General features: G+C 37.8%; 2 protein-coding genes across 2 annotated transcripts in view; both read right to left on the minus strand.

The window, feature by feature from the left end:
* Nucleotides 1-6,974, minus strand: part of LOC134678868 (aquaporin AQPcic) — a 36,557-nt gene extending 29,583 nt beyond the window's left edge. The window contains exon 1 of the mRNA XM_063537588.1: nt 6,777-6,974. The gene's annotated coding sequence lies outside the window, so the exon portion shown is untranslated. The remainder of the gene's footprint in view (nt 1-6,776) is intronic.
* Nucleotides 6,975-7,810: 836 nt separating this feature from the next.
* Nucleotides 7,811-26,790, minus strand: LOC134678114 (RE1-silencing transcription factor-like). The gene is made up of 28 exons (XM_063536564.1): nt 26,526-26,790; nt 24,552-24,722; nt 24,310-24,441; nt 23,615-23,696; nt 23,031-23,193; nt 22,389-22,512; nt 22,160-22,299; nt 21,742-21,824; nt 21,418-21,529; nt 20,645-20,859; nt 19,994-20,097; nt 19,517-19,595; nt 18,867-18,922; nt 18,686-18,740; nt 17,142-17,275; nt 16,205-16,268; nt 15,204-15,313; nt 14,603-14,691; nt 13,618-14,023; nt 13,022-13,122; nt 12,859-12,937; nt 12,389-12,525; nt 11,998-12,139; nt 11,741-11,815; nt 11,483-11,543; nt 10,951-11,063; nt 10,439-10,523; nt 7,811-9,506 (listed from the first exon to the last, which is right to left on the minus strand). The coding sequence occupies exons 1-28, from the start codon at nt 26,673-26,675 to the stop codon at nt 9,448-9,450; spliced, it is 3,321 nt and encodes a 1,106-aa protein (XP_063392634.1). The 5' UTR covers nt 26,676-26,790; the 3' UTR covers nt 7,811-9,447.
* Nucleotides 26,791-27,786: the final 996 nt, after the last annotated feature.

The raw sequence follows: 27,786 nt of genomic DNA on the forward strand, positions 1-27,786 counted from the left end.
AGGCCGGATAGAAAAGGACAGAGTACAAATTCGACTTCCATTAATTTTTTGTTGTTCGTCAGACACGCTTTCTAAGCACAATGGTGGAGCCTGCTTGTAGGAATTCTACGCCCACCTTTCGACTTGAGTTTCCCACTTGAGATCTTGACATAGATAGGTTGATGTGTGATAAATTACTATTTAACCCGAAGTTTTGATACCGAAATTAAATGTCGAAGAGTCTTTATGGGTACCGGTACCTATACTGTATACTGACCCAAATACTTTTTAGAGTTCCGTTGTTAACTATAGGAATCCTTAAAGTTTCGCCATGTCCGTCTGTCTGTTTGTCTGTCCGTCCGCGGCTTAGCGCACTGATTATTTTCGTTTCAACCCTGTAGTACCTATTTCGCTGGAAAGGTACCATTTAAAACAAATAAGGGTCTCTTCAAGGACCATTTCATTGTTAAAGTGAATATTTTCGTAAATATTCCCTACGAAACGTACAAAAACTGTCTCTCTCTTCCGCTTAAACTTTTAAACCGCGTAGGACCAAAAGAATCATGTAGCTTAAGTTTAGTAAAGGCTTTCAATGAAAGCTATAGTGAACATGATCGGTTGAGCCGTATTTGAGCTTTGCAAATAAGTTTTCCCTTCTTAGTAAAAAGTCGGCAAACTCGGGCACCCCCTTGTAAATCAAGACGCCCAAGGGGGTGCCCGAGCTCCCCGACTGCCCAATGATTCCCTACCTCCTCATAATATTAAGCTTACCCGCTGGGCATCAAATGAATGTTCATGTACGTTCTATCTGTATGCTGTAAGTGATTCAAGTTAAATAATTATACAACATGACTTAATAGCATGTTGTACTTCTCATTCCATTCAATAGACGCGTAGGCAAAGCCTTTGATAAAATAATTGTACGGTGAATTAATCATTACTGGCATATAAATCGGATTCATATAAGAAAAAACAGATTCTAGGTAGCCAGAAGACACTTTGATTTAATTAAATAGGTGTCGCCATTGGGAACATCGCCTATCGACTAGAATACCTAATAAGTACGTAGATATCTTTAATGTACTTATATCGTATTGGGCAACGAAAGCATTCTGCATTCTTCTTTAAGATGTCAACGCTGTGAATGCTTACACCTTTACTTTTAAGGGGTTGGCGGGGCGCATGTGACACCTCTAGAGTTTCAGGTGGTTGAAGCGGGCCGTTTGCCTCCAACACGGCTCACCCCATAAACAATGAGAGAATCGGAATGAATCACTGAGGTGATTACCTAAGTATCTACGCGCTCAGGTAGCCAGTGCTTTTTGCTGTTCCCCAGTAACTGGTTCCGCTTCCAATGTCAAGGCTGTCTGTCGCGATCTCACTCAATAATTGGATATGACGCTGCGGTACCTACGTAATTTTGTAGTCGACCGTAATTTTGGCTTTGTGTTGTAGACAGACAATGGCAAGCGGTTTGGCTGGTAGGCGATATTTTTGTGAAGTATCTCTAACTAGACAAGTTATATCATTAGTAAATAATTTGATTTGATAGTTCATTCCAATATCCAATCCAATAATGAGAGTAGGTTATATCTAAATATAAATATATTACCTAATCTTTGGAATGCGTTCGGCATGTTGTTTAACCTTATGTATAGTTTGGTGGTCAACAATCGTGTCGCTCAAACCTAGGTCGAGCTGTATAGAGTAGAAAAACACGTTCTCGAAAAAAAGCAAAAACTTGACCAATAATTTGGTTAGGATCCGTATCAATATCGTACACAGACAAGAGGTTAAACGGTATCGTATCTCCACTTTATTAACCTTTATAGGATAACGTAAAGACAGACTGGTCTTTCAAGCAATGCGCATCGTTTAACTTTGTAGGTACCTATACCTAAGTAGGTAGGTACTATGAGGTATACTTCTTGCTCATAAGTTCTCTGAACAGGTAGTACTATGTCCATGCACCTTGCGTGACCTGATATAATTATCACTTAGATGTCTTAGCTTAGATCATTAGCTTTTTATGAAGCTACGCTTGTTTTATGCACAGTAATTCTCATTATTATCCAGGTACCTACCAACTCGACGAACCACTCACACAAAGCAACATGACTAACTAAATCATTATTTGTTAAATATTCTTTTTTTTTACATTAATTTGTAATAGGGTAGGTAAACATACGAATAAACTAAATAATTTATTCCTAACAATGCGCTCATTGATCAATCAAAACGGCGAGATATTTCTGGCGATAAGCTATTACGAAAATAAGCAGGAAATGAGTGTAGGTACAATGGTGTATTTTTCTTATTGTTCGTGAGTGATAAATTGCGGGGGTTCAAGGACAGTCTTATAAAATACCTAAATGGAAAAGCGGCGCTAACATCGCCGGATGTCCGGTCCGCATTTCCATATCGTATTTTACGGCTCGGACCGCCCGCCCGCCTTAACTGCAGATTAAATATTACTATTACGTAATTATTGCACCGTTTTGGGTTATTTATAAGAATATAACCTTTTACCCTAACGCCTGAAGTGACACATTAAAATGTACATATTTGCACGAATACATCGTAAGTCATACCTACTCATAACTTACACTTAGAATGTGGTTAACGTATAGTAGAGCATTTTCAGTGGTTTTACACAATTGTGTATTATGAATTGCGTGCGTACCGAAAATACAGATGACATGAGTGACTTAAAATAAATATTGCAGGCTGGCCAAAGAAAATATGCCTTATCTTGAATGGTACGTAGCTACATCGTTCAAGTGGCAGTAAGTAATTAAGTACTATCTTGCGTAAACAGGCCTAATCTTTGTTTTATTGCAAAATATCATCACACCCGCTAATGGTTATTTTTATGACACGTAGAGAGATGACAACGTCAATCTCACGTCAGGGTACGCTAATTAAGGGAAAAGAAAATTAAGCGTCATTTGTTTGCTTTAGCAACCTTGGACTCTTATCAAAGTTTCAGATTACTCGTTAAGAACACAAATCATTTTATTTGAGAATACTTAGTTCTTTCTAGCTCTTAACGTATGTTGCATTGAGACAGACATAAAGATAGCGATACTATGACAAGACATGTTAGCCGTCCATGTGATGGGCGACTTGAATACGTCAGATTGGCTACGGCTGTACCTACTACTTGGGTTATTGGAGCGGTTTTGTTCGTCTCGGTGTAATTGTCATGTAAGACAAATCTACTCAGAAGCCGCCCGCGTTTGCGTGCCAGGGCCAATCGTCACTCCGACATGAATACTTGCCAGCAGCTACATGACATGTCGCATGGTCATCATTTCTGCATTGTTGCAATAGATACGAAGACAGATAAATTTTATGCTCTTAACAATATGGGACAGATAGCATTCATATGGCGTTCATAAAGCATCAAGTAGATAAATTAATTCGAAAGCTGGGCTAGGTACCTACTGTACTGAAGGTTTTGAGTCTTTTCGTTACTTACTAAGTTGAAATAAGAGAATTATTAATTAAAAAAATAATGCCAAGATCAGATTTACGTGATACTTATTTTATGTAGATATTATGATATTTATAACATGGATGAGTCGATGGGTATAGTGGGGGGCGGCGTGAAATATTCGAATACACATTGTCTCTAACCGGGTCGCAGGCGCGGTTCCGGCAGCTCATGGCTAATCAATTATCACGCTTTGGACACTAAAAATGTAACACCACTGCGATAATTGCAACTATAGTGCCGATATAACTTTTGATTTTCACGTCTCAATGCCGGCCCTAGTTAGGTACGCGGTGCAAAGTTTACTTTGCCAATATGTACCTATTTATTATAAGGAAATCCACATCCATGTAAGGAAATGCCTCGGTTGATATGACAATCATCAGATTTTTTAGAAAATGTGTTCTTCGGATAGTGCACAGTACCCAGGCCCATATCATGGGCACTACATGGCCGCATGGCTGGGGCGGATTTGGAAACAATGGCGTTATAAGTTACAAATTGCTGTGGATTGCTATGGGATTCACACCTTTAAGTTTAGGTAGGTTAATAAACACATTCCGATGAGCTTTTTCTGTCAGTAGACTTTCAGTATTAAGTAACGGAATCAAATGTAGGTACCTACCTACGTCTGTCATTTTTGGTGCAAAGGGCCTACCGCGAACGCTAAAGTTCGCAAAGTACGGGCATCTTTCTCTGTCACTCTAATTACGCCTTAATTGGAGTAAAATAGAAAGATGGCCACAATCATTTGTGTTGGGTGCGTAGCCAACGTGCAATCGTTTACGAGCGAAAATCAATTTCTAGAAGACTTTTAGACAAATACCGACTGACTATGCCGCAACTTGTTTACAAATATAAAAATACCTATGCCTGGATAGCATTAATTATACGCATGGAAATTTAAAATTAATGTTCCGCATCGTTTTCGACAAATAGTTGATGTTTTTTTCTGTATAAATTTTTTAACCACCGATACCAACTTTTACAAAAAATTGCAAATCGTAATTTGTTTAAATAAATTTTCAATACAATACGATTATTATTGGAAAAGAATAAGCCATTTCATATTTTTCTCGATTTGCGAATCTCCATACTATATTCATATAGCAATAAAAATATTAACATTAAAAAAACGTTACATTGCGTTAAAAGTCTGCGTTTATGAGAGAAAAAAACAGTCATATTTAATGTAACCTACGCTTAATGTGACGATCGAGAACTACGGAACCCTACACTGAGCTCGAAATGGTCTTGGCCGGTTTTGAATCCCATACCAATTAGGTATGTTATGTAGGTACATTACAAAAAGGTGGCTAGCAAAAAAATGTAGGTTTGCTAGCTTGACTACTAATAGGCAAAAATAGAAACATATTATTTGCTATAGTCCTCCCCACGCCCCTTTCAATTAATGTATTCCTATTTGTTCACGTCAGGGACAATGGATTAATTCTTCCAATGGGTCCGGCCTCGTGCTCGTGACGCATTTACAAATAATTATTAAAATTAATTATTGCACATTAACAACAGCACGTAACGTATATTTTTAGGTTCTGTTAGCGACGCAAATTAAACATTTAGGGTAACTATAGGTAAATGTCGGTGCATCGGCTGGAAACCCTACGAAACTTTAAAAATCATGCCAAGTAAAAAAAAACCGGACTAGTGCGAGACGGACTCGCCCACCGAGGGTTCCATACTTATTAGTATTTGTTATTATTAGCGGCAAGAAAAATAGGTACATAAATCATCTGTGAAAATTTGAATTTCAACTGTCTATGACGGTTCATTAGATACAGCCTGGTGACAGACACACAGACGGACAGTGGAGTCTTAGTAATAGGGTCCCGTTTTTACCATTTATTTACGGAGTCCTATTAATTAATCTTCCATCTTTTTTTGCACTTCCGGCGATTTTTCATTGAATACCTACTAAATAACATATGTATAACGCTTTATGTAAATTGTTGTATGACTCAAGTATGAGTAGAGATTTTTTTACAGATCTTATCTGCGTATTAGAAATATGTACATATATCTGTTCGATACGGCAGAGTATTAGGTAATCATCATAAAAATAAACATTCGCGTAAGAGCTAATCCTTTTTAACATGAAATATATACTTTTTTACACCTGTTTTCACCACCTTTATAAGTACGCGTTGGTACGCGCATAACGTGCCTACAATACCCAATTGATTTCATTGTGTTACTTGTCGATGTACCTATTTTGGAGGTAAAATATTAGAATTTAAGGTACATGCAGTATTACCTACATATTAGCTAGGTACATTAACTTTATTTTACTATTTCTCACAATCAATAGGTACCAATTGTGTCCCGTTCATTGTAGATAAAAAGAATCATGCATAAAGAGTTAAATAAAAAATAAGTTCGCGAGATTGCAGAACGAGAATAGTAAAGGAGGTTATAGACGAGCGTTTTTTCATGCGCGTGTACGGGCGTTTCGGACTTCCGCGCTTACACGCGCGTTATATTTACCTATATTTGGTCTATACGCGCCTGCACATGCTTCCAAAAATATAGGCGCGTATGAAACGCTAGTCTAAAAACCGCCCAAAAACACTTCGCGTTAAATGCTTCTTAACATAGTAAGGGCCAACAGGTCCACTTATGGCGACCCAAGGCATTTTTAAAGGGTATATGAACTTAAGAACATGTACCTAAATACATATAAAAAAAACAAATTATAAGTACCTACATATCGATAGCAGCAATTAGAATAAAAACTGTCCTAGTATAGGACGCCGAGTTGTGAGCTGTACCTAAAAATTTACTGGGCCTTACGTGGTTAATTTTAAACAAACTATATACATATTAAGGAAAGAAAAAAAGAGTAAGAAGCGAAGCGAAGTTGAGTACGATATAAAGAAAGCGTTTATGATCTGCAAGGTATCTTTATTAAAGTTCTAGGACGGTAATGTGTAGATTTTAAAACGATAAAAACCCAAATCAATTTTACTCTGTACTTCATAGCTACAATACAATTTTATACCTACGTTTTATTTTCCATACTTGAATGTAAGACAATATAACAAACTATTTTATTTGGCAACAGGTATGCTCAAAATATGGAAGTAGAAAATATACTTGGCCTATCATTGCGTAGAGTTATCTTATCTAACCCAATTCACCAATTGCTCACTGTCACTTTTCTAAATGAATACAAACATTACGAGAACTCTAGGTAAGCTGTACTTGAAGGAAATATTAAAAGATAAGCCTAAACCAAATGAATATAAATGGATGCTTAATAAAAAGCATAGTTTTGCTGACTTACCTAAAACACGGACAACGAAAAGTCGTCTAAATATCTTCAACCAGGAAGGCAAATATAACCACTAAACTATTTTATTACACGTAGCACGTTTTGAGTTAAAATTTTCTTGCGTGTATTTATTTCAAAAGTTGTACTAGTGTCCATCCACCCCAACCGTTTGTCGCGAGTTTTTGATGTCGTTTGAGCGGCACATTTGAAGAAGCCGCGTTCATGGGTGATAGCTTTATAATCGTCGACAGTAGCGCCACCCATCGCAAGAACTGGAAACATGGTTGTCTCTTTGATGTCCACGCCATCTATTGTGGAATAGATGTAAATTCTATAATACGTTATTTTTGGGTACAGAGAGCGGCTACCGCGAAAACCGAAATTCTCAAATTGCGGGGATCTTTCCCTTTTACTCCAATGAAGGCGTAAGTAATTAGAGTGACAGAGAAAAATGCCCGCAATTTGCGAACTTCGATTTTCGCGGTTATAGGCCAGTTGCCATCAGATATATCGGAGTGGCCGGTCAAAAATATCTGCCATGCACTCTAACGCCTTGACAATAGATAAGAGGCGTGTTTAGATATTCGTGAGCACCTGTGCCGCTTCGATATATCCCATGGCGACTGTACCATATACCAAGAAGAAAACGGAATCCTCAGTTCGTAGGTATCCCTAAAGACGCAATCAGCTTTACTTTTTTAAATAACTTAATTTTAGAGTCATATGTATATATATGGGATATGATATAGCTACGAGTGGCATTGCCACCATAAACGTACTACTTATTTTTAAAGAATATTGATGTTTATTTATTATAGTTATTGTATTGTAGTTAAAAATGCGGGGAGCGCGGTGTTGTATAGTTGTTTATACAGAGTGGAAAAAATTTATGGGTCACTGACACGACACTATCATGTAGGCTCTGGTATACGCTAGACAGGTCGTCAAAACGTTTATTTATTTTATAGATGTGTGGTAAAAAAAGGTTTCTTTTAAGATCTCGAGATATACATTTGAGCGCAGCCTTAGGGAAATCAAACAATACATATTGTTGCAGCATGCACCTTTATTTAATATTTTATCGTCATCCTTACTATCTAAACAAATGAATGTACACAATATAAAGTACAAAACAAAAATATTCCATGTTTCACATAGTAATTGAAATAATTTTATTAGGTATCTTGCATTAATATGGATCCTTAGTTTACTCGATTACAGACAACAATTGATTAACATTACTTATTTTCTGTTGAGACCATCAAGGTATATGTATCTGTATCAGAGATGGGCAAATTTCATTCGAATGACGAGTAAAAATAACAAAATTTATCGCGAATGACGAATAAATATGTCGGATGATTATTCTTATTCGATTAAATTATTCGGCAAATAATTTATTCGTCGAAAGAATTGCCACGAATAATTTGTTTATTGAAATACCTTAGTAACTTTTCACGGTTTAGAAAGTGTGATGTGCAATGCAACAACCTGCAACTACTTAAATAGTTACCGATACTTAAGATTCGCTCTGAAGCAAACAACTGCTAAGAAAATTTGGCTTTCTCACTCTTTTATTACATAGCTATCTCTTTCGAGGTCAGGCTAGAAAGTTACTATTATAACTTTGTGTGTTGAGTAATTCATTGTTCACGCTAATCCTTTGTTTATTATACTACCCGGGCTTATCCTTTAACCCTTAACAATCTTTAACTTCAGAACAAACAGTACAAACAAGTCATATGAAACGTGTTATTATTCGTGTTGTTTGATTGAATAGAATAAGCCAAAAGACTTAAATATTTTTCGTGGATTTATTCGAATGAAATAACGAATAAATCATTCGTCATTTGAAAAGTGGTCGAATGATTCAACCGCGGATGAATTATTCGCGAATGAATTATCCGCGGATTAAACATACTCGAATAAGAAAATCTTGAATTATTGTTTATTCGAATGATTATTCAGATAAAAGTTTATTCGAATGATGCCCATCTCGGATCTGTTTAACTTAATCGACATATTTATGAAAGTTATTCATTAAATTAGCCGATTATATCGACCTATATTATGATTGAAATCCTACTGCGAATAAGGATAATACGTTATCTGCCTCTATCACTCTTAGCGCGGTAGAGAGGCAGATAACAAAAAATCGCGGTAGGCCCTCGTTCACAAAAACTGCCCAAGTGTCAAGATGAACATCCACAAATTACTATTGCAAAACGAAAAGAACTAAATATGCAATAAATATTGAACCATAACATAATAGTCTAGGGTCATAAAAAAGGTAGCTGTGAGATTACTTGATGATGCATAGAATTTTTTTTAAAGAAATCTTCCACATGTATATAAGATCTCTACGGTTATTTATTATGTTATTTAAATTTTGACATTTAGCATACATAATTAAATGTATGAAACGTTCACTCGTTCAAATACGTTCTTCAAAATAAGATTCACACAATCTAAGATGTACTTGTAGTTTTAAACAAAAATACTTCCGTAAAATTAACTAATATTTATATAAAGTAACATAATCTAGGCCCCTAACCTAATAAGATGCAAATAATTCATAAATCATTATTTAGAATCCCATCGAGATACACATGTAATTCTTTGCTAGAGCTGATGATACACTTAAGAAGACATTATTCATTATTTTGATCTTATAAAGAAGTTATTATCCTTCTTCGCCTTCAAAATTACACCGCGTTGGAGTGGCTGACACCTTTCGAATCGCTGAAACAAAAAAAAAGTTACAATAACTGTATAAAACGGTAATAACCTTAGAGCATTTAGAAAGCAGATGTCATCGCTGTCATTTTCTTTACGAAACAGTCTGCCGATTTTTGCGAGGATGGAACGTCAAATGTAACATGTACAAAGTTTGCACAATTGTGCAAGTTTTTCGACAGAGGGGTCAGCTCTTAATGGCCACTCCAGTAATAAAATGCTCTAAGGTAATAACAATCAACATAAACATATTATTATATAACAATAGTACTAACGTCCATAGCAAACCGAAGTATGACAATAATAACCAGAATCAAAGCTTCCTTACGTTGCATACCACCTATTCATGCGGCACGACATTTTGTCTGATATGTGCTTCATAATAAAATGATGCTTCATCGAGAGCATTGCACCTTCTAGCCTCGTTATATTGTATTGGCCGTATGGAGCATCCCGACAGCCTAGCATAACGGGCACTAAACAAGCACACCGCAATAATAATACGGTCGTGGTTTATAATTCAAGAAGCACGAATTTTTATTTTCTAATCTTTGTTATTAATATTCTTATTCACAATTCTAGGACATATTTTCAACTCAAATCCATCGATTACATATCTACACGATGGGTTCGGCTATCGCACAGACAAAACATCCTCCAGACTGAGCATAGTCGCGCTACCCCCTCTGCCACGCATACGGTAATTTTACTCCATGTTCGAGTCGAAAGTGTCTTTGTGTGACGTCCGTGTCTTTGAACGGACCAATCCCGGCACGGGACTTCGCTCACCTCGTCCCTCGCACCCGCGCATTTTTGACATCATCGGTTGCATGAAATAATTGCTCTAAATTCGGTCTAGAGGATTCCTAGTCTATGGGCTATCGTGAATTTTAAGCAAATACAAAACATACCCCAACTAAACTCACCGCGTCACTCACCTCCTTGGCTAACCAGCCCTGACCTGAGGACAGCCGGGTCGCCGCCCGGCAGCTTGATGCCCTGCTTCAGCACCATGGTCCCGTCCTGCAAGACCATGAACGTTAACAAACGCTTTACTATGTCCACAGGTTGCTTACTGTGACTACTGTGAGTGCCGGTAGCTTAGCAGTAAAACGATTGGCTCCGAATCCTTAGGTGGTGGTTTCGAGTCCCAGATAGTACTAGTTTTTGAATTTCATGTATAATTAATTAATAGTTGCTCTACGGTGCCGTACCATACCATACGATGTTGTAGCGCGTGGGGCATTAGTTCGATCACCACACGGGGTTTTGCGATGCCTTCCTCTGGGTTAGAATTGCAAGATCAAGTGGTAGTAGCTTTATTAGGTTGCCAATGCAAACCTCGGCTCTTTTTATACACAATCGGGAAAGCGCTAAGACTAGGGGGAGGTCTATATTCACAGGTAATTAAAATACTATTGTTAGGTTAAAATAAATATTAATGTATTACCTTTAACTCCAAAAGTCCTTTCTTGGCCATCGCTTCGACTTCCGCTTTGGTCATAACGATCTTCTGCACCTTCACCATTTTCTTTCCAATTTGCATTTGACACAGGTCACCTGCTGAATATACATATGCTTGAATATTTTCAATATTTACTTTTAACACAGTAATTACTATTTTAAGAATAAATAATAGCACTACCGTACAGATAGGACGCTTTAGGGTTGTCAAAATTTAACTCTTTATCTTATCTGTGGTCGTGAAGGCAAAGGACGTCAAGTGGTGCCAACCCTAATAATTGCTCGGAGCAATGCTAAGCGGAATGGAGCCGCGTTTGCCCGAAAGCAGGAGTGTCTCCCCACTGGTGAAACTTAATATCAAACTTTACCTAACCGTGCGCGTCTGTACCAATTTTATAGGTCAAAAGATTAAAAATCAGAGTTGTTTGCCCTTGCTTCAATGTGTTCAATGTCAATCAATGTCCTTTTCTTAATATTAGTTAATGACTTATCTTAATTATAATATTAATTCGACTTACGTCTGGCGTTCAGTGGCAGCGGCAAAGGCTTAACTCCCGGTGGTAAGGCTTTTATAGGCACCTGGAACACATACAGTGTTACAATACATATAATACCAAGGATTCTGACTGCTTATTACTTATACAGATTTGTATTTACATATAACGCAGAACAATAAATAATGTTGTAAGAAATTAATTGTAATAACATAATTTTCAATAAGCTGTTCCCCGTTTAGATTGAGGCTGTGCAATGTGCATGTTTATGAAGCCACTTACTTTTTTCAATGTTTGTCCGGTGGGTGACATTAGTGTATTCGCCTGCGGTTCGGTGCTCGCGGGCGGCGTCGTTGCCTAGAATAGACGGATGACGATTTCAAAATGTGCAATGTGTCGTACACTGCTTTTATTGTTAGACGGATATTTTATACGCTCGATTTTTCACCTTCTTATATGTAATACTCGTATATAATTCGTAAAGTTAATATTACAAGGATCACACGAATGTGTTGCGGCGCCAATTAGCTCTGACATACCTGTACCGGAGTGGTTTGGGGTTCTGTAGGAATCTCTTGATTCGTAACTTCAGGTTCTTTGGTGGGTTCCTCTGGTTTGATCTCAGGTTCCTTCACCGTTGGGGTGTCTGCTTCTGCGTCCTCCCCGCTTTCCTTTGGAGTCCTATAACACAAAACTAGATAAGTAAATCGTGTCTAAAACATGAATCGTTGCAACAAAGCGTGCACAATTTCACATAAATTATTTTTATGTCTTATAACAATTGATATATTTCTGTGCGTGGATACTTTCCACGTATCGTACTGTAGTATTTTAAGAGACCTCTCAAGAATTGAATAATTCCTGTATGTATTCCTGTCGTTTTCCCATAGGGGCTTCCACTTGTCAAATATGTAGTTGTTGTAAACTCACGGCTCCTTGCGCGGGCGGCCGCGGCGGCGCGCGACGGGGGTGCCGGTCGGCGTGCTCGCGGCGGCCGGCGCGGGAGTCGCCGCCTTCTGCCGCTTCGGCAGGCTCTTGCGCGCGGGCGGCTCCTGACCCTGTGTTGCCTACATTCATATTTTTATTAGCATACCGTAAAGCTTAATTTATTAGAGGTCAACCATAATCAACGTCCGGGGTCCTGCTCAAAACTAACGGACTTTAAAAATCACTAAATCTTTTATTATTTCAACGAGTATCGCCAGTACTTATATATTGGTGCGACCGTGATGATCTCCTAGTAATATCAACCCATTAAACATATTTTTTGAATTGGGCTCCTTAAACTTAGAAGGTACCTACACGCTCTTATAAAACGCGCCCCTGGAGAAGGGCTTTGATGGGATTAATATGTAGGTCTACCGTATATTTATTAATTAAAGGCGAAGAAAATGTCATACATCAGGCTCTGGTCCAACGAATTCGTCTTCCATATCCGAATCTTCTTCATCGTCATCCGCGTCTCGAATCATTCGTGTTCTGTAATTTATAAATAGAAGTAATTTAATAATTTTAAGATGAATAATGCTCATTAAAGAAAGTTGCCTTATCTCCGATGTTTACCTGTCACGGATCATGCTGGCATAGTTCTTGATTTTCGATGGCCTAGTTGACCGACGTACTGAGCTGTCTTCAGAGCCGCTCGTGTCGCCGTTCTTGACAGTCTACAACACATTAACATATTAGTTATCAATAAATCAAGAATATGTTAACCGGTTTGTTGCGTCTTCCATTTTCGAAACTTTTGCGTGCCTTACGCCATAGAATATGATGACACGCCTGTCGTGTCATGTGCCACACGTTAAAAACATTGATGACACGCCTGGCGTGCTATCCGCACCGAAACGGTTAATCTGAGTCACAATGTAAGTGATCTTCAACGTAAGGACACAGAATAAATAATAGTACTAGGACTACTAGGTACAGAAGACTCACACTCTAGCAAAACGCGTCTGTTACGATCAGGACAGATATGGCCGCTAGGTGGCGACAGAGCCACGCGCGGCTTACGTGGCAAAATTGGTGTGGAACGGATGTTCTTTTAGCTACCTGTAGCAAAGCGACGAAATCGCGGAGTGAACCACGCCTGGTAAGAGGCTGTCTACACATCAAGCGTGTTTACCATAAATCAATACGCCTTAAAGTATGCGATAACTAACCTTGTCTTCGTTCTTGGCGGGAGCGCTCTTTTCGGCCTTGGTGCTCGAGCTAGCTTCATTTTTGCTGGAGCTAGGTACGTCCTCCTTCGTAGCTTTACCCTTGGCCTCCTTACTGACATTTTTATCTTCCTTCTCGGGTATATTCTTGTCGGCCATTTTGTTTTTCTCGGGCGGGTTATCATCTTCCCTGGTGTTCTTCTTGTTGTTGTCCTTGGGGGTGTCGGGGCGGTCCCCGGCGGGCTTGTCCTCCTTGGTGCTGGAGACATTCTTATCATCCTTGGAGCTGGTCACAGCGTTCCTGGCGGCCTCCTTGGGCTCCTTGTTGGGAATGCGGCGCTCCACGGGCTTCTTTTCCACTGATGTCGTAAGCTTGGGTGTAGTTTGTGCTTTCTTTTCGTCGCCAGATCTAAAATTAAACCATTATTGATTGATAAAAATCTATTATCTTACTATAATGTTACTTAGGGGCGGTTGCACCAAAACGTCTAACACCGTTACAGCGTTCGTTAAATTTAATTGTATGGGAAATTTCATACTTTACTGTTGTCTGGCGTTAATCGGTCTGTTAAATGTGTTTGGTGCAACTGGGCCTTAGTTATTTTCAGCGTTCATGTTTGTATATATATTTGTTATCGTTGTTCTACTTAGTCATCCACGTGGTTTCTCTGCTAAAAGATACTTCTTGTATTATTTTGCTTTGTCAAAATTATTGCAAAATAACATTCATTGATTCTCTGCATGTATCGTTTGCAAAATGCGTTATTTACATCGTGTAGAAAACTTAAAAGATGCAAACGATGCAAGTAGACAACATATCTTTGTTAGGCCTACTTGCACCATTTCACTAACCCCGGGTTAACTGGTTAAACCTGGAGTTGCTATTTTCAGTGCAATTTGACACTAGGTTAACGGTTTAACCGCTTAATCCCAGGTTAGTGGGATGGTGCAAGTGGGCCTTAGGGAACAAGTCCGCAGGTATACATACCTCAGTTTTGGCGTGGAGGTATGAACGGGCTGCCGCTTGCTCTTCGCTTCCCCAGCTTTTCCCGACTTGCCTTCTACTCTTGTAGTAGTCTAAAACATGGTAATATACTGTAGTGGCCACTATGAAATAATTTACATTTTTGTAATATTGGCAACTTTTCGCGTATATGAGACGTTATCTAAGAAAAAGAACCTTATTGTCCATGGCGCTTACGCTTTTATTAACGATGCTCCGTTATAAATACAATGCCGCGCAGCGTAAGCGCCATCGACAATAAGATACACATATAAACATAAATATGTCGAAACTCGAAATCATGAAATGAATATGTTTAGGTATAATTATAACTGTCATGACATTTCTTCTTTATAATTCAATTAAATGAAATTGTGTTTAAATTATGTTCAGTATAATTCATTAATCATTACATTTAATCTAACTTGCATTGGAGCGTATTGACTTGTATATAAATGTAACATTCATTTAATATTATAATAATATATTTGCTCCCCTAATTGTAAATAATTTATGAATATGACGATGTACAATAATTAATACAAATAAAATATATTCTATTCATTTAGAAAATAAAACTGCCTACCCTCTTTAACTCTTGTAATTCCTTCTCCAGCATGCGGAGAGACTTGTCGCTGGAGCCGGCGTTGTTGGTGGTGCTGTCGACCTTCGCGGCCCGCTCTTTCTTCTGGGGGACTACATATAGACGGTCAAGCAAATCTTGTCAGTAGAAAAAGGCGCGAAATTCAAATTTTCTATGAGACGCTATCCCTTCGCGCCTACATTTTTCAAATTTGCCGCCTTTTTTTACTGACAAGATCTGCTTGACCAAGTATATGCACGATTATTATATTTCGTTTTTTTAGCATAAGAAAAAAGTAAACAATCTTGATGTGTCTTATAATTGAACATTTTAAAAATAAGTCGTGGCATGTGACAATTATGAATCTAATACGATCATTTATATTCTGCTTTCATACGTAATAGTTAACTGATTAAAAAAAAGCGTTTTTCAATTAAAAGACATATCATAATCGCGTAGTCTTTTTCTAATGCTAAAAAGACGAGCTATAGTGACTCAATTTAACACTTTGACTACCAAAAACGACCACAAACGTGCAAGGTTACCGTTTTCTATTAACCTAGTCTATTAAGTCTATTAACCAAGTAAGTAATTCTTTAAAGTAGTCGTGGCGTGTAAAGGGTTAACGCATTCACTGCCAGGGGGCGTGGCCTAGGAACAAACTTGTATAACGGTGAACGCACATGTCATACAATGTATGAAAGTAGAATTTTTTTTTTGTCAATTTTTTTTTGATACGAGATTTTATCGCTGACTGTAATTTTCTTAACACAGTCAACTTATACTCATCCATACACTTCTAACAAAGTGTCATCATATCACCAGATAATCGATGCCAGACAGTTGAACAAAATATTGCATTGTCACCCAACTTACATAAGTATGTGAAGTTTCACTTCAATCGAATAATGGGAAATGTAAGACTTGATTACAGCCACACAGACCTCGGGACAGGTGAAACTAAATAAAAGCTTATAAATAAAAGTTTAAAAGACCGGACTTACCATCAGGGTCTTCTTTTTCAACTGCCTTGCGTTTCATTGCCTCAGCCTTGCGCAAAATGCTTATCTGTAGGAATATTAAACATTTTTGGAATATATCACATTTTACTTTTGAGGACATGTTTATTGTTTACGTTGTTTTATAGGATGCCTCGATGGATGGTCCCTAAATTGTTTAACATATTACCGGATTTGCTCATAAAAGAACAGATGTCAACATTTAAGGTTAAGTTATAAAAAATTGTAATTTATGATGGCCACTTTCACAAATTAATGATTGACTTTGATTATTATAAAATATAGTAATATTTCTGATAATAATATTGCATGCGCTAGGTAGGTAACTAAGACCATTGTACGTCGCAAGACATTACAGAGAATAAAATTGTTTATGAGTTTATGTTATGACACTTGTATTCATTACCTGTAATGCACAATTGATGAATAAATGATTCTCGGTACATTAGAGAATCAACAAGCAGAGCGTATGTATTGTGTGACGCAGGGATCGAAACCGATTTTTGCAAAAACGTTGAAATAATCATACTTAAATAGGGCATACTGAAAGTTTCTGGATTCTGATATATGAGACGACTTATTTCTTCAGGAATTTTCAGTATGTTTATTTCGAATTATTTTATACTCATAATGCAGGACACAGTTGTGTTCTTAGTTATCAATTTCGTATTATTAGATTGCCCAATTAGAAAAGAAATAATTAACAAAGAAAGATAATATATAATTTTCGTTCCCCTACAAAAAAATACCGGTATCTGCCGGCCTAGCCAAGGTTACAATCGCTATTGCTTCGACAGCGAAAAGCTTTTGTGTCTCTCTATCACTCTTCCATGTTAGTGCGACAGTGACAGTTGCGTTTCGATCGCTATGGAGCGTAAGCGATTGGCATCTTGGCTACGCGGCCTGATCTCTGGTGACGTACCCTTTCGTTGGCGGCGGGCAGGCGCGAGGAGGTGGCCTCTGACTTGGTGGCGGGCGGCGGGCGGCGGGCGGGCTCGCGCGGCGCCTCCGCGCCCTCCACCGCGTCGCTGTCTGTGTACACACTCACACCTGAACCTGATGGTGTACCGCCTTAGTCAATATCAACTATTCACATTGTATTCTGACGAAGCAATTATATATACAGGGTGGAAAGGCACGACGATCCTTTCCGCAAAAGGGGGATTGTTTAGCCTAAGCTCTATATTTTCTCCATAGAAACTATGTTAATATGGGCAACCGTTTCTAAATTATGGCCTTTTAAACATCCATGCAAAAAACTACTTTGTTCTAACCCTAACAGGTGACAGGGTCAATGAACTTACTTGTAAACAATCAGTATACGACAGGAAATTATACTAATTTGTTGCCATCTAACCATTCTTAGGTCTGCTTTAAACACGGTAAGAATCGTTGCCGGATTTTCGCTTTCTTAGTGGTTCCACTTGTTCAATACTTGAATGAAGTAGTTATGTTATTCCTTAATATTAATAATACTAACCATAACATTGTTTACAACGACAGTTCAAATTGTGACATTGACAACCACTCAAAAGTACGCAATCGTCTTATAAATATCTCTGGTTTCCTTGACTGATAAAAAGGTTTTAGTTTCTTAACACGTTTCAAAAAATTATTTTCGAATAATTGGAAACTATCTAAAATAATAAAAAAATACAAGTAGGTTGTATTTGATACATCAGATGAACTTGCAAAAATAAAATACTAAGAATAAATCAAGAATAAATACTTCTTAAATACCTAACTAACAAACCTTCTTGCGTGGTAGGAAATAGACAAGACGTCTGATGTTTGAAATCAAATTGTCATTGAACTTTACTTATCTAATGTCATATTCTTCAAATTAAAATGCCGTTGTTAGATGCTCGTGGTTATTTAAATTTGTGGGGCTGTGTAAAAGATACGGTGTACCAAACGGAATGTGAAATTGCGGACGAAACGAGACATTAAATTAATTACTGCTTTTGACAATCTGCGGAGGAAAAATGAGAAGAGCATACACTATCGCATGGGCAATGTGCGCGGGCTCGGGTGCCGGCTGCGGCGTACATTATAAGACACGGAGGTACATTTGAAAACCGTATGTGGAGAGAAGATAGTGTTAAATATTGGCAAAAAGTAATTATCTAAGGAAGTAATAAAATTGTTTGTAATATTTTTGCATTCATTTGATTTATTTGTCATTTATGCGTCATTCATACATCATTGCGATTCTGTCAACGATCGGAAAAAAGCGTAAAGTCCCGAGCTTTCCCGACGGAGATCCTTAATCTAGCCGTCATGTGCACATGCTATAGGGTTATCACCACAGTTAAAAAGTAGAAAATTTGGTATTTTTATTTTTTACTCAATTGACGATTCTTACCATTACCAATCTGCTCTGTATCACTTAAACGACCTAATACTTCCGGGAAGGATCGTCGTGCCTTTCCACCCTGTATAATTATAATATATAAATTTCATGTTACTTGCCTTCCGAGTTAGTAGTAATGATTTGTCCAACTTCAATTTCTTTCTTGAGCTGTAAAACAAATTCCTTTAAAATAAACGTTTTCTTAAATATTTCAATATCCTACTAATCACATAGGTACATACTACATATTTAGTGTATGATTCTAGTGACTAATTAAATTGAGCATGAACATACCATATAGCCCTCCGCTTTCTTTATTTCTACCACCATGTGGTCGCCTTCCTCTTTAACTGTAAGAAAAAATATTTTAATTGTTATGCCTGGATCTTATACAACACGAAAACTTTTTAAATCTTTTAGTCTTAAATAAAACACATTTAAGATAATTATACAGTGTAAATGCGAGATGTGGGTATACACGGTGTAACATGAGGAAACCGAATAATTTTAACAGCGTATTCCTGATCATATATAGAGACAAAAATGTCCAATAAACTTTTTCGAAATTGGCCTAGTTTCAGATAATATTAATTTAAAAAAAAACAAGTCTTTATTGTTTCATAGTTTATAAGGCCTTTTTGATGGTGATGTTGCTGCTATGGGACGTAGTCTAAATATCCTTATTGATAGATGTCCAAAAGTGACAAGAAACACTTTGCAAAAAGTAGGTTTTACGAAAAAAATGTAAAAATCAATTTTAAGTGACAAGTTTACCAATAACATTTATTTTTTATGTACAAGCACATTCAAAAAATTTAAAAAAACGAAACAAACATTTTTTTTGGCGAAATTTACCTAAGCTCATATTAAATTTTTTCCTTCTTTAGACCTCAGAAATGCGTGGTTAAAATTATTCGGTTTCCTCATGTTACACCGTGTATTACCATTGAGTCCGTTGTCGTCGTCGTCATCGTCGACGTCCGCGTCCATCGCGTCCGCCTCCAGCGACGATTCGTCCATCTCCTGCAAGTGCAAACTTTGTTTAAAACGTGTCCGCGAAAACTATTTCACTCCGAGACCCCTATTCTTCGTGAATAAACCATGTATCGATACTCCACAGAAATAAAGTATATCTTCATATATTCTTGTTCTCTAAGAAAGAGGAGCAATCTCAAAATTGACTAACAAGTAACTTTGTTAAAGGGCCAAAGGGTTTCTCTATTTTTAATTTGAACCTTGTTGTATAATACATTGGGGTGACTTTAGTCTGTTTTAGAAAACAATGGATCAAAAGAAATGCTACTTTATTTCTTTTTTGAAAGGTTCAAATTAGATTGAAACAGAGTGTACATTGTAATGCACATTGGGCCTTACGAGGATATTCATATGGCGATTATGTAATAAAAATAGCGATGTAATACCTTGGCAGGCCAAGCTTCGTCGTCGTGCGCCGCGCTCATGTGCGCGTCCAGCTTCTCCTTGGACGTGAACACCAGCTCGCAGTAGTCGCACATGAACTCTATTCCTGTCCCAACACACATGTACCGCGTTAAAGATCGACCCAACAAAACTAGCAAGAACTCGAGCAATATCTTAAAGAAAGTGTGTGTGGTGGACGGTCACACCGTTTACGAGTGTATAGTTTGTAGCTTTCTAATAGACCCCGACGGCTAATCCTTTGTCTATTGTTAAGTAAAACCGCTCGTGTCGTGCCACGTGCCACATCCACCTGCATTCAAAATCGTTCGTTAACTTTACCCAGGTAATAGAATTCCAACTTACTTACAATCAAAATTTACTAAATATATTGTTAGGATGTGTGTGGTCCGTACTGAGTGCCGGCGATTCAAACGCTACTGAACCAGTCTAAAATGTGTCATCGAGATGCATAACAAAGGCGCGTTATCGCATAGCTCACCTACACTGGTTTTTTGAGCGTTGGACTAGCCCGCGCTCAGGTGCCAATTAGAATAATTAAGACCCTTTTTTGCAGGTAAGTAGCACGTGCGGTTTTATTTACAATACACAAAGCATTAGCAGTTCGAGGCCGGCTACCAATCGGCAGACTGTACCGTTGACGTGGGTCCTGATGTGCGTGGTGACGGCGTCCACGTTCTCGAACTTCTCCTGGCAGAGCGGGCAGGTGAGGTTCTGCGTGGCGTGTATGGCCGAGTGGTAGTACAGCTCGTCCTGGGTGCCGAAGCTCTCGGTGCACTGCTCGCACCGGAACTCCGCGTCGACGCCGCGCGCTTCACGCACTTGCTCCTCGTGTTTCAAGCGGAGGTGCCTAAGACAGATTTCTCTTAGGGTGACTAGCATTGGGGATTTTTTTTGTTTTTAGATCGTAATATACAAAAGTATCTTGAGGGTCAGATTGGTCCTTCGGGTTCTGAGGAAATACACCGGGTTACATCGTAGGTTAGGTTAGGGTCATGCACATAGAAGCACGTCATATATTCATGTGGACTACATAATATAATATAGTAATGTTACAAACATTCCTATATAACATAATTATATTAATTATTGTTCGAACTTAAACTGTCGTGAGTCATACTATTACATTAAGCTAATTTTACGGTTTAACTCAAGTACCGTACCTATCATTCGCACGAGTTGCATCTTAAAACGACACAATTAATACGCTTTTAACCGTATGTGTTAGGGTGGTATTCCGTCTATCCAATATCTTGGTTCAATCTCATTTCGTCTCACTCTCTCATTAAGCAATGTGAGACAAAATACACTTTGGACAAAGAAATTGGACAGGTGGAATACCACCCTTAGTTTATTACCCCCAACATAATTAAAATCCATACAGATGAGGTATGTCACAATCACGCACCTGGTATAATGATGCGACTTCACGAAGCTCTTGTTGCAGTATTTGCACGGGTACGCGCGGTCGCCGGCGTGGGCCCTCACGTGCCGAGATAGTTTAGACACGGACGTAAATCCTGGAAATGACACACACAATGTAATCGCAAAGTAAGCGGAACAGAATCAACGTCTGGAAGGCAGCAGGGATACTAATGAAATTGTAATACCATGCGGACTTCCAGATAGGTAAATAAATTGCGCATGTTCATAGCTTCAATTTTGCTAAAAAAAAAAGAGTGGGATGAGGTGAGGTGCCCTACGCGGTTACGCACTCTACTCTAAGACTCACGCTGGGGGCAATACTCGCAAGAGAATTGTTTGTTCCCGTGCACGACGTCCTGGTGCCGGACCAGAGTGTTCCTTTTGTGAAACCTAGAAACAAGCAACACGGTGATAATGCATGTCTTATTATAGTGATTATACGCATTTGTATCAATATCAACGACAACGCTCATGATTTCTGTCCGAAGCAGTAGACTACGATAATCATTTGATTTTTTTTTCATCAATGAAAGACGCGCGCTCTATATCAGCGCGTTAGCCACCTGGCACTTTCTTAAACACATTTTGCTGGTAAAAATCTCCCTAAAGTGAATAGTAACCAAATGCGGCATTGTTAACACCTGGCAGGACATTCATTCGGTAGTTTCATAGGCACAGTTCGCATACTGAATGAATAAAGGTAAACAATACGTTAATAATCTTACTTTCTGTCACATATTGTGCAGACATGTTGCCGATTTGCATAGCCCTCGTGCCTCTTTTTGTGGGCTTCCAGTTCCACGGTGGACAGGAATGTCGCGGGGCAGTTTTCGCATAAATGTAGCGGTAAATTAGAATGCATCATCTGAAAATATTCACGATAGTTCATTTATTCCTTGAAATCGAGGCCAAAATATTGTTATAGGTAATAAATCGGCGAGCCAAATAGTTTACCTTTTCGTGTCTTTTAAGCAAAATAAGCCGTTTGAATTTTTTATCGCAAGCAACACACTGGAACGGCATTTCGTTGGAATGCCGTAGTTTGTGTGTGAGTAAGTCATATTTGGAGAAAAATTTACTGAAACAAAATAAAAACTTTGAAAATGTTTGGTTTCTGCTGAGCATTTTCAAAGTAGGTAGGTAGCATAAATAGTATTCAATACAAAACAGTACAAAATGGATACCTAGATGTTGCTGTCGTAGCAACATGACCATCAAGACCTTTTGAGGTCATCTTCTAATAAGATAAAGAAACACAGTTCATGGTCACACTTAAAACTGCTGCATGCCATTCAATCTTATTAAAACAATCTCAGTGTGAGACTTTTTTTTCCGTCAGATCTGTACCAATATTAGGAATTATTTTAGAATGTTCATGAATTACATTACTATATCAAGGCAATTTTTTTTGTCACTGCGTCATGCTTCTATTTTTTATGTTGTCAGCTATACTTAACAAGAGTTGTAAGTACCGTAAAAATATAGGTCTTGCAATTCAGTTAGGGTCACTCTTCAGCGTACCAACTCGTACATCTCTCATGGAAAATCTGACAAAAGGTATCTTAATTGGTGTAGGTAGAAAATGAAAAGACTTACGCATCGCACTGTTCGCACTGTACATTTCTGGCGCGGTGCTTCCTGGCCTTGTGTATGTCGAGCAGCTGGTGCAGCGAGTAGCTGCTGTCGCACTCGTCGCACGGCCACGTGCCCAGCCCGCTCGACCGCCGGCGCACGCGGACCATCACACCCTTCCTTACCGCTGTCTCCCACCAACACGTTTATTTTACCCAATGTATAGCACACTTTAAACAATGTCATCATATTTTACACAGCTTCACATTTCACATATTAATTATATAATAAATAGAAACAAAAAACAAACGTATAGAAATATAGATACTTACCATGTAAATTATAGTTTGATTGTCAATGAGGGGTGATAAGGGCGAAAAAATGTCTACGGCCAATCCAATAAAAGAACAATTTTATTTGAATTGAACCTCAACTCAAAATGAATGCTGGCTAAACATGCTGCAAAAAAACAATGCTACACAAAAGAATAACATGATGGAAAATATTGAAAGCTATGAACACACGCAGATATAAATCAAAAAAAGTATGAAAATAATTACGGACACAACTAAAATATGTGGGATCACGAGCTGAGGAGAATGACTTACCTGCTTTTTTAGCAGATGCACTTTCCTTGTCTCCACTAGGTGTTACTTTGATACGCTTGGATCCATCTCGAGCAGAATCAATCTGTCAAAATATCATACAATATACAACTGATATGAGAGGTATGGAGGAGATACTGAGAAAGTGGTATCGTCTTGGGTCGTCCCATTCGTTTTTCGTCAAGTTTTTAAATTAGTCCTATTCTGCTCAGTGGCGGATTTGCAGTCTTTGCCGCCCTAGGCCCCAGGCCCTGTAGCCGCCCCTTTCAAGGCACCTATAATATTGATTACATTTTGAGTTATTTCTTGTTACCATCAGCGAATTTTTTGTCACAATTTGCCGCCCCTAAATATCTTGTCGCCCTAGGCCCGGGCCTACTGTGCCTTAGGGCAAATCCGCCACTGATTCTGCTTCTACATTGAAAGCTACCGACGATTGTGACGAATGTAGAATGGGTGACGAAAGCAGAATAGGACTAATTTAAGAACTTGACGAAAAACGAATGGGACGACCCAAGACGATACCGAGAAAGTATAGCTTAAACTAAAGCTCTTGGCCATAAATTAATGGCCAAGAGCTTTAGTTTACCTTAGGGTATATTTAATGCATTAAAAGTAAATTTGTGTTATTTTGGAAATCCACCTAGAAGTTGAGGAAAAACCTGAACGTTCATTATGTATATGGAGAAAAAAGTAACCTTTATGTTGAAGGTCTCTTCATCTTCATTATCATTTTCGAACATATCTTGAGTTGTAACTGCGATTGTCGCTCCTCCTTCTACTACAGTGTTAATTGGCCTAGACGCTGTTCTTTTCGTCAGTTGAAATATCTGTTAAACAAAAAATATATTACACACTAGAAATTAAATTCAGTTACATTATTTTTGTTTAACACCTTTGCAACAAAATTATAGACAACAGATTTTTAATTTTAGTTTACCTTCATAAGTGAAGAAGGCCAATTGACAGCACTGATAGGGACCCCATTTTGGACAAACTGAAGGCACGACTCATCAGCCCGCCGACAAATTTGTTTGAAGTCATAGCAAATGTCCATGAAGACTCTGCAGCGCTCACAGATGTAGGAGGGCATTTTATCAGATGGAAATACCTGTGGAAAAAGTACAAATTTTTAGAAATTTAATTATACCCAAACCCATATTTTTTGAAAAAAGTACAATACCATATTTATATATTCAATACTTATTACTTAAAAACCTTTATGAAAATAAGAAAATCTCAAATTTCCTCATGGCCTTTAAGAGGTAATAATTAGGTTTATGGATGTTTTGCAAGTGCATTGGTTTGTTGGATATGTTAAGCTTTTTTTAGTTAATAGGTATTTGATAGTATACATATATAAGTATTTTTACCAAAGTAAAAAGTGGATACAGGCTAAAATATTTGAACAGAATTTCAAAGTGAAACAAGCATTTAAATGGATGCCATTGCATTGTGTTTTTCCCAACAGAATGTCAGAGTTCAGCAAGCATATTATTTGGATCTTAAACTAAAGCAGAGATAAACCAGAGAAAGAAATGTTCTGAATAAACATTTGAAATGGATGCCATCAATAAAAGTAAATCATAGCTATTGCTTTTGAGCCTAATGTGTCTTACCCGGAGCGTGTTTCATTTTTAAATAAAGTTTTGCTTAATGCTAGTTCTGTCTTCATAATTTTGCAAATATATATTAAGATGGCATTCTTTGCCATGGCATAGCCATGAAGCATAATCTAAAATTCAGTCATTTTGAACATTCTTCTTTCCTCTTCATGGGTTATCCGCAGATGGTCTAGAATGCAAAATGACTAGTGTGTTGTTTTGCGTAAATCGCAATTAGTCTACATCGCAAATGGTATAGAATGCAAAATGCCCACTTTTTATATTACCACATTTTATATAGGAAGGTTAGGTTCGTAAGGTATCTTCAAATGGCCAAAGGCCAAACAGCACAGAATAGGTGCCCCGCAGAAGCAGGGCTCCGTCAACATCGCTATAAAGTTAAGATAAAAGGGAAAAAGTTATTCGGGTATTTTGCATTATAGACCATTTGCGATGTAGACTAATTGTGATTTAGGCAAAACAACACACTAGTCATTTTGTGTTCTAGACCATCTGCGGATAACCCCTCTTCATCCTATTACATTCGCAGATGCATCCTAATGGATGGCTATGTGGTTACTCGAGTTGGCATAGCTTTTATCTAACGCGGCAAAGCACCCTCTTCCTACATATAAGCTACCTACTCAGCGAGTTATTGCCTATGAATGTGCTAAATAACTGCAATCTAACTTTCTCACTAAGATGAAAAACGAAACCAGGATGAAACATAGTAATTGTAAGTTCAGTTTACAACCTGTTTAATTAGTTGGTGGGTCCTGTGCTCCATTAATTATGCATTTGAATGCTCAAGTAAATTATTACTATTAATTTGCATCAGGTTAAAATATCAGGTCAGGATCAAATTTAATAAAAAATAAGTCTAAGGATTTGTTTAATGTTTAACTCTAATTTAAGCAATGAGAAAAATAAGATTTTTATTTCCGAAATTAGAAAAACATTTAATTAAAAAAATATTTTGCAATAGTATACATTTCGCTAGATGGCGGTTAGGATGCACCAAGCAACTTACTTCATAAAAACTTGCTAAGTTAATCAATACTTTGAACAATAGTAAAATAAAATAAAAATTCCTTTTTGATATGTCTTATATATATAATATTAAATAAACTACACGTGTATGCCAGTTACTCAGATCAAATGCTTTTATAAAGCGTCTAACGCCATTTCATTGTCGGTAAACTAACCCAGTAATTTCATAGTGGCGTCTAGTCAACGAAGCTATACGATGAATTTTAGAATAGAATAAAATATTTAGAACTATTTAATAATAATAAAAATCCTGTATTTACCTCGATTGAAACGCATGCCATAATTTTCAAAGGAAGAGTCACCAATATGGGGTCCCGACTTCGATCATATAAACTGGTCAATGATGAGTCCTGAGTTAAACAAAATCTACACAGTTTTATGTCACTTAAAGATTCCTTTCTTTTCTCCATTTTTGTTTAATTCTAATGCTTCAACACTACATAAAAATGTTTTAGCGCAATTCCACTTCACCAAAACCAACGCAAAATGGGAACTATAACAAACCACAGACAAAAATCGAAACGCTTGCCATGCCGCTTAAGCACTTAGCGCCACCTAGGGATTCACTGTTGCATTCTCAGTTCTGCTACTCAACAAGAGATGGCACTTTTCAAGATAACAAAAAAAAAAACAATCTTCACAGATAAAGCATAAGTTAACACCGAGTAAGTAATAGCCGTAACAGACTACCGCACCGTACCAAATCGTGGCAAATGGATTCTTCTGGCAAGGAGTACATAAAGAACCTATTCCGACAACAGACATTGAAAGTCATCGAATTTCATGTCACCGATGTAAACACTGAAAAGAAAGAAGAGCTTCCGCAGTTTTCATTATTTTATTACAAAAATGTCTAAAAATATTCCCAAATATGGAAGATTTTTTTTAAATACATTTAAATTATTTACATCAAAAGGTATGAAGGAATGCGTAGCATATATTGTCACCAACCTACTGACATTTTATAGTGAGTGTTGCTCTCAAAGAGTAAAGTAAGTACATATATGTTGCTCTGCCGGCATTCTTATCCTCAATCCAAAGCACGTCTGATCTCGCAGGTAAAATCCTTAAAACAACAAACTGAGCCGGCCGCTTATCCCGTCATGCCGCGCTTAACGACATCCGGAGGAAAGCGCTCGTCAGCGCCGACGTTCCTGCGGCTCTGGAGCCTCAGATCGCAAGGGATGACGGCAAGCACGCAAAGATTGGCCATAGCAATCCAGCGCGGGAACGCTGCCTGCGTGATGGGCACCTTACCAAGGGCGCAAAATTTTGTCGGGATTTTTATTTTTTTAGTTTTAGTTGTAGTTAATTTTAATTTTATATTCATTTTATAACACTTATTATATAATAAATGAGTTTCCTAGTGAGGTTGTAATTGTATTGATATGGTGCATAATTATTTTCCATCGTATTTGCACGCAAACCTACGAACGTGTCTTGCTATTTCATTCAATCTCGGTACATGAAGTACTGACGTTAACTGAAGTAGGAGTAGCATGACAAATACGAACGTTTCCA

The sequence above is a fragment of the Cydia fagiglandana genome, chromosome Z, assembly GCF_963556715.1.
Source record: "Cydia fagiglandana chromosome Z, ilCydFagi1.1, whole genome shotgun sequence".
Classification (NCBI taxonomy): Eukaryota; Metazoa; Arthropoda; class Insecta; order Lepidoptera; family Tortricidae; genus Cydia; species Cydia fagiglandana.

What these genes read in the sequence shown, in the direction of transcription:
- LOC134678114 (XM_063536564.1), bottom strand. Translation starts at nt 26,675, where the DNA reads ATGGAGAAAAGAAAGGAATCTTTAAGTGACATAAAACTGTGTAGATTT. An exon ending in AAGAGACCTTCAACATAAAG is followed by an intron (nt 23,697 to 24,309) that starts GTTACTTTTTTC and finishes ATATTTTGACAG; the next exon opens with ATTGATTCTGCTCGAGATGG. An exon ending in TGAAAAAGAAGACCCTGATG is followed by an intron (nt 15,314 to 16,204) that starts GTAAGTCCGGTC and finishes GTCTATATGTAG; the next exon opens with TCCCCCAGAAGAAAGAGCGG.